The sequence below is a fragment of the Coffea eugenioides genome, chromosome 11 (genome assembly GCF_003713205.1).
Source record: "Coffea eugenioides isolate CCC68of chromosome 11, Ceug_1.0, whole genome shotgun sequence".
Taxonomy (NCBI): Eukaryota; Viridiplantae; Streptophyta; class Magnoliopsida; order Gentianales; family Rubiaceae; genus Coffea; species Coffea eugenioides.
Window position 1 is genome coordinate 46,843,636 of NC_040045.1, and position 13,141 is coordinate 46,856,776.

The 13,141-nt window shown below is 38.3% G+C and overlaps 2 protein-coding genes across 8 annotated transcripts; one reads left to right on the forward strand and one right to left on the reverse strand.

The window, feature by feature from the left end:
- The first annotated feature begins 1,321 nt into the window (after positions 1-1,321).
- Positions 1,322-8,955, forward strand: LOC113751099 (protein GLE1). 3 transcript variants are annotated; one of them, XM_027294964.1, is made up of 16 exons: positions 1,322-1,476; positions 1,602-1,708; positions 1,840-2,007; positions 2,152-2,313; positions 3,007-3,127; positions 4,134-4,282; positions 4,575-4,746; positions 5,288-5,492; positions 5,992-6,092; positions 6,455-6,525; positions 6,744-6,825; positions 6,988-7,074; positions 7,615-7,698; positions 8,057-8,188; positions 8,268-8,390; positions 8,479-8,955. In XM_027294964.1, coding segments are annotated over exons 2-16 (1,881 nt in total). In that variant the 5' UTR covers positions 1,322-1,476; positions 1,602-1,706; the 3' UTR covers positions 8,701-8,955. The 3 variants fall into 3 exon arrangements, with proteins under 3 accessions (XP_027150765.1, XP_027150766.1, XP_027150767.1); XM_027294965.1 differs by having other exon boundaries at positions 8,502-8,648; XM_027294966.1 differs by lacking the exons at positions 1,322-1,476; positions 1,602-1,708; positions 1,840-2,007 and having other exon boundaries at positions 2,226-2,313; positions 2,945-3,127.
- Positions 8,956-9,088: 133 nt separating this feature from the next.
- Positions 9,089-12,882, reverse strand: LOC113754540 (E3 ubiquitin-protein ligase RGLG5). Of its 5 annotated transcripts, XM_027298995.1 has the most exons (13): positions 12,835-12,882; positions 12,650-12,699; positions 12,312-12,556; positions 12,139-12,223; positions 11,924-12,064; positions 11,709-11,822; positions 11,525-11,622; positions 11,148-11,227; positions 10,963-11,068; positions 10,702-10,829; positions 10,447-10,621; positions 9,918-9,974; positions 9,089-9,828 (listed from the first exon to the last, which is right to left on the reverse strand). In XM_027298995.1, the coding sequence occupies exons 3-13, from the start codon at positions 12,537-12,539 to the stop codon at positions 9,745-9,747; spliced, it is 1,296 nt and encodes a 431-aa protein (XP_027154796.1). In that variant the 5' UTR covers positions 12,540-12,556; positions 12,650-12,699; positions 12,835-12,882; the 3' UTR covers positions 9,089-9,744. The 5 variants fall into 5 exon arrangements, with proteins under 5 accessions (XP_027154796.1, XP_027154795.1, XP_027154794.1 ...); XM_027298994.1 differs by having other exon boundaries at positions 12,312-12,547; positions 12,650-12,871; XM_027298993.1 differs by having other exon boundaries at positions 12,650-12,871.
- Between the last annotated feature and the right edge of the window lie 259 nt (positions 12,883-13,141).

The window sequence follows — 13,141 nt, forward strand, 5'->3', positions numbered from 1 at the left end:
GCAGAGTCTTTAAGCATTAAGAAATGGAGAGGTGTCGAAGGTCACGCATGGCTAGCCGCCATAGCCGGTAAAAGTGAGGTCCAGAAAATTAATAAACACAATAATTTGTTAATGCTTTCGGGACAAGTTTTTAGATTTGGAATTCTTACAAGCCAATCCTTTTTTTTTTTTTTTTTGTCAGCTACGGAGGCTGTGATAAGGGATTAGTGGGTATACAGATCCAACTAGACCAAGAAAGTGCTCCTACAGCCCAAGGAGAATACTTAAGCCCCTCCCTGGTGACTACTGAGCCATGCAAGTGCTCTTGCTTACAATTGGTTTTGCTTTCATTTCATGGCGTTCAGCTAAACATGGAATGTTTAAAGACGGAAAAACTACTCTTTAACAGCCCTTTCATCTCCTACAATAAAATAGTACTAGTAATTATTATATACACGACTATTTCCTTTTCTAATTGAACATCTCAAAGAAGCTAATTATACAAAGGGCAATTATATATAGGAGAGTTGAACTGTAAACAAATCAACATTAATGTCTTGGAGGAAGGTTGGTTTTTACACTTTGGAATCAACTCTTGCTTAATTTGGAATCTACCTACCTGATATTATAGGAATAGTGTATATGCCATGATATTAAATTAATTGCAACAATGTTTTGGAATTTAGGTATACAATAGTGAGGTAACATCTTTAAAAATAACATGCATTATATGCTTCTTGAGAAGTAAGAGTTAAATTCATTAACAGATGACAGGTAATTTCATAAATATATTTTTTTTTAAAAAAAAGAATGAGTGGTGAAAAGTTCTTAAAAGTGGTGGAAATAAAAAAAATATTTATGATTAATAGGGCATCGCTATTAAGCTGTTGATTTTGCCCTCCCCAAAAATTATATATAATTCTTACTCCAAACAAAAAATATCAAATTTTCAGGATAATAAAAAAATTATAAGAGGTTCGAAGGCTTGTATTGTAATAAATTTTAGAAAATCTTATATATATTGATGGTGTACACCATCACGGCTGAAGATACGACATATATGCAAAATTTGAGTTTCATATTTAAATTCAAATTATATGTCATGCATTTAATGGTGAAAGTTTATACACTATCACTATATAGAAGATTAATTTGAAAAAAAAAAAAGATTGGGGTCTTCGGGCGCCACAAGGCGCGAAACCTAGAGGCTAGAACCAGAGAATCCTGTACAAGAGTCGCCCATTCAATGACACGCCTTCAAAACCCCAACCTAAAAGCGGAAGGAGGAATTTATTACGTAGTTGCACATAAAATCCACGTCTCCAGCCATAATCAGACCAGTCAGCTGCAAGTGCTTCTCCGTTTCGCTGCAAAAGAGAGGGCTGCTGTCAAATTCACATCACAATACGTTCCCAATTTCCCGCCCCCTGAGTTCATCAGCTCCGTGCCGCTGCCCTTGCCGTCGCCCGGCAATCCGTTCTTTCCAATTGGATACAGGTCAGCATATCTTGAATTTCCCCGTTCCCAAAATTCTTTTTTTGTCCCGAATTTTGAGCTAGGGTTTGCCATTTCCTTTTTGCAATTGAACTGAAAAGACAAAGAAAACCTAAATCTTTGCGTAGATACGAAATCCAAGCATCTAGTAGAAGTTATCCACCTCTGAGAATTAGGAGGCAGCATTTCGTAACGGTGCACTTCTCTTCCCAACTTTGGCCTCGACTGAGACAATGTAAGTGATTTTTTTTTTTTTTGGTTTGGTGTTCAACTCAATATTAATTTTTTTTATCTTTTTTATTTTTCCTAGAGTTTTGGGGAAACGAATCAGATTGCACTGATCTTTTATGGTTCTGTTTGGAACAGGAAAGATTTTACTTTAGAAGTCCGGTATCGGAAAAATGCAGATGGAATTGCAGCGGATCCACAGCCTGATTGGAGTTTTGATGCTATTCTTTTCGACCTCAACTCACTCGAAAACAGGCTCAAAGTCTCTTTGCAAATTTCTTCTCCTCCTAGCAAGACTGATGCTCCGTACGCTTTTCGCCTTACTTACCTTATAAGCTGCATGACCATTACAATTTAGCATGTCTGTGTGCGTTGTGATTGTATATAGAGATATTTACATTTAAAGTCTTTGTGTGCTTAAAATCATTAGTACCTTGTAATTTCGTCCAGAGTTTTAAAGTGGAAGGCTAAGAATGAAAGTCCAGGGCCATTTGTGATGCAAGTGCTGGATGATGAATTCGGTGTTGAAACGGATAATGTTGAGGAGGGTCATCATAACCATCGAGCCATGGTTGCAGGCAGGAGATTTGGTTGTGATGAACTCTCTATAAGGTGCGCTTATGTATTATGATTCTTTTCTCTGAATATTATGTGGAAAAATTTTCTGACCGAAAAAAAGTGTGAAGAGGGAGTTTGGTTGGGCCAAGTTACCAAATGTTAAGTGACGAAACTAGTTCCATTTGTCTAAGGCGACATAATAGAACAGGTCCTATTGTTTTGTATACTTAGTTTTGACTCTCAACCTTCACCAATCACTTCCTATTCTTCATCTCAATCTTCAGTCTAGTAATCAGCTGGTCAACCACTACTTTACCATAACATACTTGGTCTTCCATAGAGCAGTATTCAGGTCTTTACCATCTTCCTGTCTCCTTCAACTTTTATCACCACTTGAAGGTTCAATATAATTTTCCTTACCGTTGCTCAATTTGATTGTCTTGAGTTCTCAAATTGTTATGTTTATAGGGGATCATCAAATGCCTCCACAAATGACAGTCAAAATTCTACTCTGCAATGTACTCTTTAGTACTAGAAATGTAGATACTAACACAGAAAGTGCATGAACTTAAACAACTAGATAAAAACAACTTTTGATATGCAACTTCCAAATTATGTGAGAAGTTGTTGTTCTTACACTGTTGTGTTGATATAAATTTCTTATGCTAGTTTGTACGTTGCACAGTAACATGTGGCTGACAATTGTTGAGGCTCCTCACCCACCTTATAGGCGTGTTGTTACTGCAGTGACGGTGAAGATTCTGAGGATGAATCCGTTTTTGGAATGCAAGGAAATTTGATGCCTCATGTTGGTTTTGCTGAAGGCACACTTTCTGAGCTAACTCATGAACACCAACTTGGAGTAATGGTATATTATTTTGCAAGTTAACAACTTTTTTGTTGTTTAATTATTTGACTGTGTAGGAAGTAGAGCTGTTAATCGAGCCGAGTCGAGCCGAGTATTTGGTTGCCGAGCTCGACTCGAGTTTAATTCGAGCCGAGCTTGACTCGAGCTCGTTAGGAAAACGAGTTTTAAAATGTGTTCGAACTCGGCTCGTTAAATGTACATGTGGCTCGAGCTCGAGCTCGAGCTCGACTCGTTTATCACAAACGAGTCGAGCTTCACGAGCTCGAGCTCGAGCTCGTGCAAATTAATCTTAATAAAAACCTATAATTTTTAATTTTTATAATTTTGATTTCTAAAATGACAAATATGCCCTTCATTAACGAGCTCTACCGAGCTACTCGAGTATCTAACGAGCCGAGCTTACTCGGCTCGTTAACTAAACGAGCATGTTTCGAGCTCGAGCTCGACTCGTTAACCAAAATTAACGAGCCGAGCTCTAACGAGCTTTCGAGCTACTCGATTGACTTAACAGCTCTAGTAGGAAGCATGAACATCACACATTACCGGCTGTTCTTTAATTTTTATAGGAATGTGAAAGTTGATTTGGAACAAATGCTGCTATGATACTAGTGTTGATAATTTCAATTTTCCCTTTTACCCATGGTAGCACAATTTTCTCTTCTCATTTGATTGCTTGTTCTACTTGTTACATGAGATACTTTTGATGCTCCGTGAATCATGTGGCGTTATAATATTTTCTTTGAATGTTTAATGTAGAGCAAGTTTGGTTTCTGGCTTTGTCATTGAAGCTTGAACTCTTGTCAGACTTTTTAAAAGGGGAAAGTATCACCTTTTCTCAAGTAACTGTTTAGCACAATCCACTTTTAGGCTTCAAATGTACTATATCGTTGCCTCATTCCCTTCCTCGACTCTCCAAATAGAAGTGTCTACTATCTGAGTTAAGTTCTTCCGGTCTTTTTATTAGCCGTTATAATGAGTCATATAACATTGTTGTTCTGATTAACAGGAAGTAGTTAGAAACCAAATAACAGAATTGGAAACTTGCCTCATTGATGAAAATGAGAAGTTTGCCTCTACAGTTGCTCGTGTGGAGAATTACACAAAAACAAGGCAGGAATTGGACAGAAAATTCGATATGCAGTACCAACGCAGAATGTAAGTAATTTGATTGTAGCTTCCAGGGAGTTATTAAAAGTGGTTTAATTTGCAGCATATAAAAGTTTAATGATGATGCTTAGTTAATTTTATTTCAGAAACTTTCTAAAACGTTCATGTGTTTTGCTTGTATTCTGATCATGGTGATTACATGATTTGTGAGAGAAGTCATGATTTATTTGCTACTTTCTTGGTTTTTGCCAATGCCCATTATATTGTTAAAGAATGTTAATTGAAAATCATGTTTTGGTATAGAGAGACGGTCTCTTGACATTTGAATTTTGTGCTGTAGCGCAGAAGCATTGGATAATCACCTGACAGCTGTACAGAGGGATCATGAACACAAGTCTCAAATAGAAGAAAGGAGAATAAGAGATGATGCAGTTCGTGAAGAAGCCCAAAGAAGGGAAAGAGCTCTTCATGAAGAAAAAGTGCGGCAGGAAAAGATTAAAGCTGAAGCTGAGGTTTGCCTTAACGTTTGTCTTAATGATTGAAGTTAATCGCATTTTACTTGCTGATACTATGTTATGCTTGCAATTGGTTGCTGCTTGAAAGAGAAATTTTAGCTTGATGTCTTCCTCCAGTTCCCAGCATTTACCTATTTTTGAATCTGAAGTTTGAGTATTAAACTTTTATTCAGCGAATGGTAATTTCCTTCGTACTGATGGTTTTGGTTTGTCTGAATAAGTTGGGAAGAGGGTTGCAAGAGAAGGTGTGTGGCATTGGAATGGTTTTTATGGCTTGTAAAGAATAAGTAGAGCTGATTATTAAAGTAGGAAGGCGGAGTAGCTGTTTGTTTGCTTTCTACATTTGGCACTCTATTTTTGGGTTTTCCTTTTGCCCATTTTGCCTCCACTATTCCTTATTGTTTACCCTTTAGTCTTGCACATATTGCCAATTTGTTCGGAGGTATTAAACTTTCTCTGTGTAAATCCTTCATTAGGACTTCATAAAGAGTATCGGATAAATCTTAGCTTGTATAACTGGTAAATTGTCACTTACCAGATGCAGGCTAGACTAGAAGCAGAGAGAGTTGAAGCAGCAAAAACAGCAGCGTTGGAAGCTGAAAAAAGAGCAGCAGAAGAAGTAGCACAGAAGAAGAAATCTGCCGATACAAAAAGTTCTGCTGCTGGGGTTTCTATCAATGCTACTGAGGCTAATGGATCCCAGGGTTCTGTACTTCATGTCACAAAAAGCGCACAGCCACAAGGTATTTGTGCTCTCTTGTAGTTACCCTTCTAAAGTTTTGTTGCACTGCACACTGCCTAGGGTAGGCAATGGATTCTCTGGTTCCTTTGCCTTTTCCTTGTGCCACTTTTTTTTTTCTCTAAGAAACTGATACTCTAGGCTAAGAACTTAAAGTTTGAATTTTTCTTATTAATTGTCAGCTCAAAATCAAAGTCAATGTTAGCTCTGTACACATTATGTCTTTGACTTCTGTTTTCTGGGCCTTTAATGTATGCACAGAGTAAGCTGGTTTGTTGCTTTAGGATATGTCCATTGTTTGATGTTCAGTGAGTGTTGGTTCCACTTTTGTACTGTTCAGTCACTTGTATTTTCCAACTTGGTCACAAAAGCGTCTAGAATAATTAATTACTGCTAGTTTTACACATTCAGTATCAGAACTATTAGGATATTTTCTTGCTTCTACTTGTATTGCAAGTAGAGTGAATTTTGATTTGAGTTTTACCTTGCTGGTATGGTTCCAGGCACCGTAATCAGAAGTGCAGAAAATGCTTTAAAATTGGAAGAAAGGAGATTCCAGATTTATAATGAAGTAGCTGCTGAAATGCAAATGAATCCTAAGATGGTAGGAACAGAAAGACCTAATGCAGTTTTAACTCTTATTTAGATGTATTTCTATGATACATGTTTCTTCCTTCATAAATTGTGAGTAGAAACGAAGCCTGGCCACATCTCTCTTTTAGCCACACCAACCTCAGGGAGAATGCCAATCAGGATTTCAACCATTTGCATTTTTTAATTATTCATTTCTGTGGATTTGTTAGAAACATAATTTAATCATTGTTAAGAAAGAGCTGTTTAATTTGTATTTTGCTGCTGGAATATGTTGCAAGTGGTCTAAGCCATGAAGTGCATCGCATGGTATCATTTCATATACTGGACTTGCTTGTTTTGTGGCACTAACAAGCTGTCTCTCTGTGTTTTCAGGACTATCGTAAACATGAGCAGAAAATAGCAAGAACTATCCGCCAGATCTCAGGATCAGAAGAGAATGTCAGGTCAGATGTCTACTTTGGTCCAATTAACAGTTTTGGCTCCATAAAATCTTGAAGCATTGCATTCTTCCTGTTTCCTGCAGTCCTAGATTCTCAAAGGGTAGCTTTTGTCACAGATTTTTGAATGTTTTCTCTTGAATCCTGATTGGTATAATCTGGATTTATGCATGAAAGAGTAGTTTGATGCATCTTTTATTTCCTTTTATTGTTTCTTATTGCAGTGCTAAAGCCTCGGAGTTGTTTTATCTTATTAAGGATCCTTCTTGTCCCCAATCCATCAGCATCACAGCGTTTGCGAAGAAGGTGATCTCTTTAGTTCCAGAAGATGAACAATTTCTGTAGTTTTTTGCTGCAATCATATTCTTCTGAGATGTGATGTTTTATCTACGTGCATATCCTCCAAAGTTAAGCTTGGAATTAAGGAAAATGAGATTAGTTTCTATTTTCATGTCTTTGATTTTGCAGTTTGTCTCTCTGTGTGAAAATCCTACTGGAAGCTTTCATAGATCTGTTTATGCATATGCTCGTGTCATTGTTCTCGTCACATCAAAGGTAATGTACTTTGTTCTTCCTTATTGTTGCATGGCTACTTCAAGTGATTTGAGATCTTTTGTCATCAGAAGTCTCCCTAGCAACAATGGAGGGTAGACTCTTCCTTACTTTTATTTAATGCATTGGACAATCATTATTTTCCTGAAAAAGTAATTATCATGAAGTATCTTAGCTCAATTCTTTGTGTTTGATTATGTTCTATTTTAATTGATATAACTATCTCGGTAGTGGAGGAAATAAAGTCACTAACATAGTCTTGACTCTCTCTCTCTCTCTCTCTCTCTCTCTCTCTCTGTTGGAATGGAGGCTAGTAGAATATGTGTGTATTCTGGCTAAGTATTGCTGCCACACACATGAGGTGGCTCATCCATGTAGAACTGTCTCAAATTTTATTAGCTAGTATATCTGAAATTGCTAGACTTTTTTCTTTTTATTATAAGATTTGACCTCCATTATGTGTTAGAAAATAATAGAGATGAACCAGAATAAGTATACAAGAATTTCTTACAATTTTCAGTGTTTGTTCAATTTTGAGCACAGGTGCCACGTGCCATGGATGTACTGATTTCTATGTTGAACCAAGCTTGCATTTATACTGTACCCAAACACATCATTTACTCAAAGGTATATACGTATATTACTATATTTTCATTATATGTGGTGGTTCTGTAGAAACCCTAATTATGTCCAAGTTCCCCACTTTCTCTGTGAAAATTGTCTCTCTGTCTCTTTCTCTTCCCTACTTGATTTTCCTGGTGTAAAATAGCCCCTGTCTTTTCTACTTAATTTTCCTGGTGCAAAATAGCCAGCAAGTTTGAAGATCGGGAAGGTTCTGATTTATTAAATTGTTAATTTTGTTGGTTCTTTTCTGTTTTTTTAATTCGTTTCTTGGTTAGTACATTGTTCTCAGAGCATGACTTTTCCTGTTGCAGCTGCTAGCTGCTGTTGCCTAACAGATTTTAAACTATTTCTTTGTTTACAGTCAGCATTTCAGACTAAAGAAGCATACTACAAAGCCATTGGTTACAGAGAAGAAGATGGGGCTATTGAAAGTACAGATAAATATGTTTCACGCTTGAGTTTATGTGTGAAACTTTATGCAGCTATAGTCCAGGTTTGTCCATCTTGTACTCACTATAGTACGATTCCGTTAGCGCATATTGATAGTACTGATTAAATTGCATATTTGGCAGACTGAACTCGAGGGTATCCAAAACTTGCATGGCCTTGCAGAAGGTTGGGCATGGCTTGCCAGGTTCCTCAATGGTCTCCCACCGAATCTTTATACGGTTGTTGCTCTCGAGTCATTTCTTCAAGTAAGTTAATTCAAAAAATTTCCTAACACACCTCTTGTTAAGTTTGCCTAAGAAATTTTCTGGGTCCTAAGAAATTTTCCATGACCAGATGGCTGGATTTGCAATGTACAGGAGATATGGAGCACAGTTCAAGAAGATACTACGTCTTATAGCTCGTAACTTCTTAAGTGCATTAGGAGAGCAGGAAAACACAAAGCTGAACATGGCAATTATTAATATTCGTAACTACCTGGAGTCTAACCAGTTTCTCCAAAAGCCAACAGGATGGGAGCTGGAGAGCCATATCGAATCCCATAATATGGCTCCTTAGCAAGATTTGATTTATTCATTCATTTTCCCTGTATCTCAAACAAAATGCACGGGCCAAAGTCGCACTTGATTAAAAGCTACACAAGCTTAGGTAGGATAAGAGAAGCACAGCTTTTCGTAATCCATCAAGTAGATCTTGTATTTCCCCCCCAACATGTGAGAAATGCTCCCTTGTAGTGGAAGCTGGTTTATAAACAGAACCATTTTACAATCAGAAATCAATGATAGTGTAGTTAGAATGTGGTCTTTTGCATCATTTGTTGCCTCAGCGTTTTGCTTTTCTTAATCTTTTAGTACCAGTGTCGAAATATGTTGCCGAAAATGTACATATTCGGTATTCCAAAACCCCCCCCCCCCCCCCATTAGGAGCCCGCCACACGCTGTGGACATACATCGAAGACATTTATTGGAATTCCAATTGCATCACAAAAACATTTCTTAGACAACATCTGGATACCCACTCAGGAATATTATCAAGATATGTTGGACTCATCTCCCTCGCCCTCTACACTTCGAATATCTTCATAATCTGACAAAACTAAATCCCATCCTCCTATTAAAAAAAAAAATTACAAAATTTAAAAGCAAGACCTTAGAGAATCATGCGGGATGACAAGATGGACTGAGCTACCAGTATGGTCTTCGAGCAGCACCACCATCCAATTGTTCGTTTCTACCAAGATTAATCAATAATATTCTTAACCAACAGGTGTCTGGTGCGTTACCAAGAAGAGGAATCAACCCAGAGACGAACAGAAAGTTCCATGGAAATCTTGGTTAAATTAGCATTTCACTTGGGATATCTTTATTGGCCTTGGCCAATCAGGCGCTCTTGCTCCATAGAAAACGACCTGATCAAATCAATCAGAGAAGCCCCGTCTTCCAGTTTCCTGGAACATGAAAATCTTGTGATTACCGTCAAAGCACACTGAGGAATGATACTACAGAAACAACTCCACAAACAGAGATCAATGAAATCTGTGAGCAGCATGTGCTGAACACAGCACAATGGAATGAAGAACGTCGGATCCCCGCCCGCATACAGCTAAGAATAGAGCTTGATTTTGATTGTTATTGGCATCTGGCATATTGGGCATGACTGAAGATCTATTCCACAGTTATAGCAAGCCTGTCCGATGATGTTCTTTTTGTTAGATTAAAGATAGTTAAAAAAGAAAGGATTCATTGAGTAGCATTGTCACATTATATCTCGTATACCTGATGCCCACATTCAAATGCCAAGTCCTTAGTACTGCCTAGACAAATGGTGCAGACCTGTCAAGAATAATGGGATTAGAAGAGATGAAAGTTTGAACTAGGGGGCGGTTGGCAGGGAAATAAATTACAAGGTGTGGGTTATGGTCTGGCTTGTCAGGATTTATTCCGCCAACATTTGAGGCTCCAGAAGGTTTCAACTAGTTCATAATCATACAATTTATCGTATCAAACTAGGTTCCGATTAGTTTAGACTGATTCATGTAGATAATCTTTCATGTAATACATGTCCAGTTTGCTTGCTACATGCCCAAAAAAATTGCTAGAAACCAGAGAATTCAGTGTGGAGATTGGGGATTGTCTTAATGATTCTGACACAGCAATGGTTTGAAGACACTTGCACGGTACAACAAAATTAATCTGCGACTGTGATAGTTACTCGAATTGAACACAGTTTTGCCCACGAATAAAACATTACAGCAGTTATTCAGGATCACTGGAAAACTCCTGCAACCAATATATCTCTGTTTACCTTGTTATCCGGAAGAGAGCTTGATGATGGAGCCTTTTGAGCAGCAATCTCAGGAAAAGGATAAGGATAAGATTGAGCACTACGCTGGAAACTGTTCGGACGACATGATTTCAAGCTGCTGCCATAAATAGGAGGAGGAAGAGGTCTCCTGCCTGGAGCCTTCTTTGTTTCGCATCTGATGATGTTACTGGATCAGAAACCGTATATAAAAACCAATATATGATAGTCTGCAAGCGAAAGTTTTCAAATTTGTACCCCAACATGTCGAGTTCAATTGTAGCTTTGTACTGAGAAGGTATTTCCATCAAGGCAGCAAGAGCAAATTCTGCTTGTTTTCTCAATGGATCCACATCCTTTGACATAATCTCCGTAAAATTGACAAACTGGACAGAGAAAAAGTTTAGAACACACAAATTTATGGCTTCCTTGTGATACATTTAGGATCAGGCAAGTCACATGAGAAGTCAATGCTGTCATTAGTTTCAGTCATTGAATGGCCAAGTTACTGCTGCTGACCTGAAAATTATCAAATGCTCTTGCAGGGATATTATCATCAAACTCCCTCATCATGTCCCAAGGACCGTCTCCAACCCCAACTAGAATTATTGATAATGGATAGTCACTGCAAATATAGATGCATTAGAAGATGAATGTTGGTAAACTACGCTATAGCTTTTCTTGAGCTCAGTATGCCACTCTACCTTGCTCTGACAATGGCATCAACTGTCTTCTGCTCCTGTTGACTAAGTTGACCACGAGGAGTCTCAGTACTTCTTGTCACCTAGAGAGTAGGTGTAAGTAAGGAAGATGTCATTATTGGTTAACATTTCCATTCAGAAAAGCCTGAGGCACAAAAAATTGTCGCAAAGCCATAGGTGAAATTCAGAGAACATTATCCCCCCCCCCCCCCCCCCGTCCCCAACAACCATGAAGATGACGGGAAATAACCATGAAGATAGAAGCTGAGATGCCCCATTCCCATCCAACTACGATAACTGAGAAATAAGGGGATAAAGCAAAAGTGGAAGTGTGAAGCAAAAGAATTTCACAGTCAAGAAAAGGTAGAGTAAAACATTACTTGTCCATCAGCAATTATTAGCAAAACATGGTACTGGCCAACACTGTCCTCTACGATTCTCATAGCCATTTCAATGATAGGTGCAAAAGATGTTGGTCCTGCAACAATGAAGGAAGAAACTTCGAGTGTAAAATAGATGGAAGTCTGAGGTACACCTAACAGTTGACCCAAAGCGAAAACGCACCTGAAAGTCTTAGACGGGGAACTAATTCCCTGTATCTCCCAAGCACTTCTTCAAATCCATTACAAGATCTAGCATCTGGATAGAAACTAAATACATCTTGATCATGTGTTGAGGCTGCATGCAGAAATAAACACCTTTACGCGAGGTATATACAGATCAAAACCTGAACATCTTGTATGTAGGAAATCGACAATAAATAAATTCATATTGCGTACCATCTCCAAATCCGAAACATGGAATCAAGTTGTCCTCATCAAAGGCAGATAAGGTTTTCCCAATGATGGAAATTGCCTGCTCATAGGGATTCTGAACATTTCCCATATGATGTAAGCTTTTGTGCTTGAATGACCTTGCACCTAGTTTTAGCCGAAAACATTAGCTTACTGGATGAAGCCATTAAATAGCAAAGCGCACAAGGGAATATCAATACCTGTCCACTCATTGCTCTTTGTGACATCAATACCAACTATAAGGTTAGATGACTCTAATCCTGCCTCGGACAGAGCAGCTGTTACCTGAGGTAGAGATTCACTAACAGCAGTTGATGACGTTTGGACATAATTTGGAGGGCAAAACAGAACACAAATCTTCAAATGGCCTTACCTGGTCTAAGGTTTCATAGTTATCGGCTATCCTCGAATACCTGCTATCTGACTTCTGATATGGCTGAGGAGTCCGGGCACCATAGTTGAAGGAAGCAGGTGCATGGTGAGGCTGAGGGGTATAATACGGAGGCTGTTGAGGGTACGGTGATCTTTGGTAACCAGCATGACTAGAAGAAGATGAGCTGAAGGACGAAATGTTTCTCCTACTGGAACTTGCACTTCCCATCAGTTCCACTACAAAGCCTTCAAAAAGAAACTTTAAAATCTCCTGTAACAGCAATCTAAAGCCCACAAAAACCTTCAAAAATACGAACCAAGATTGATTCGAGAACTCACAATGAAAACAAAACTTCTGGCTAGAGGAGACCTTGGAGCAAGGATGATATCTAGAGACGGAGAGTTGACCAAGTATGGAAAAGCAGGAGTAGGAAATTACAGACCAAATGCATCATTTGGCGGGTCGAAGTCATAATTATGGAATTTGAAGCACTCAGAAAAGGAAAGCAAACAAAAGCGTTTACCTTTATGATATTTCTTCATTTGAGAAACCTCCTAGAATATGTGTAATAGTACATAACCTAATAATAATAATAATTGAGGAGAAAATGATAGGTGGGTTCTGAGAAAAAGAGCACGGAAGTGAAAAATTGCATACGGACAATGAGTCATCAAGAACAGTCAACGTTCTGCTTGTGCCGATAGCATGACTTGGAGTCTTTGGACCAAACGCATGGCTTGTACAACGGAAGAGCAAGCAATGCTACCGCTAGCTTCATCACTTTGCTGAAGCTTCTTAGAAGCAAGAGCTAGTCTTCAATCCTGAGTCGT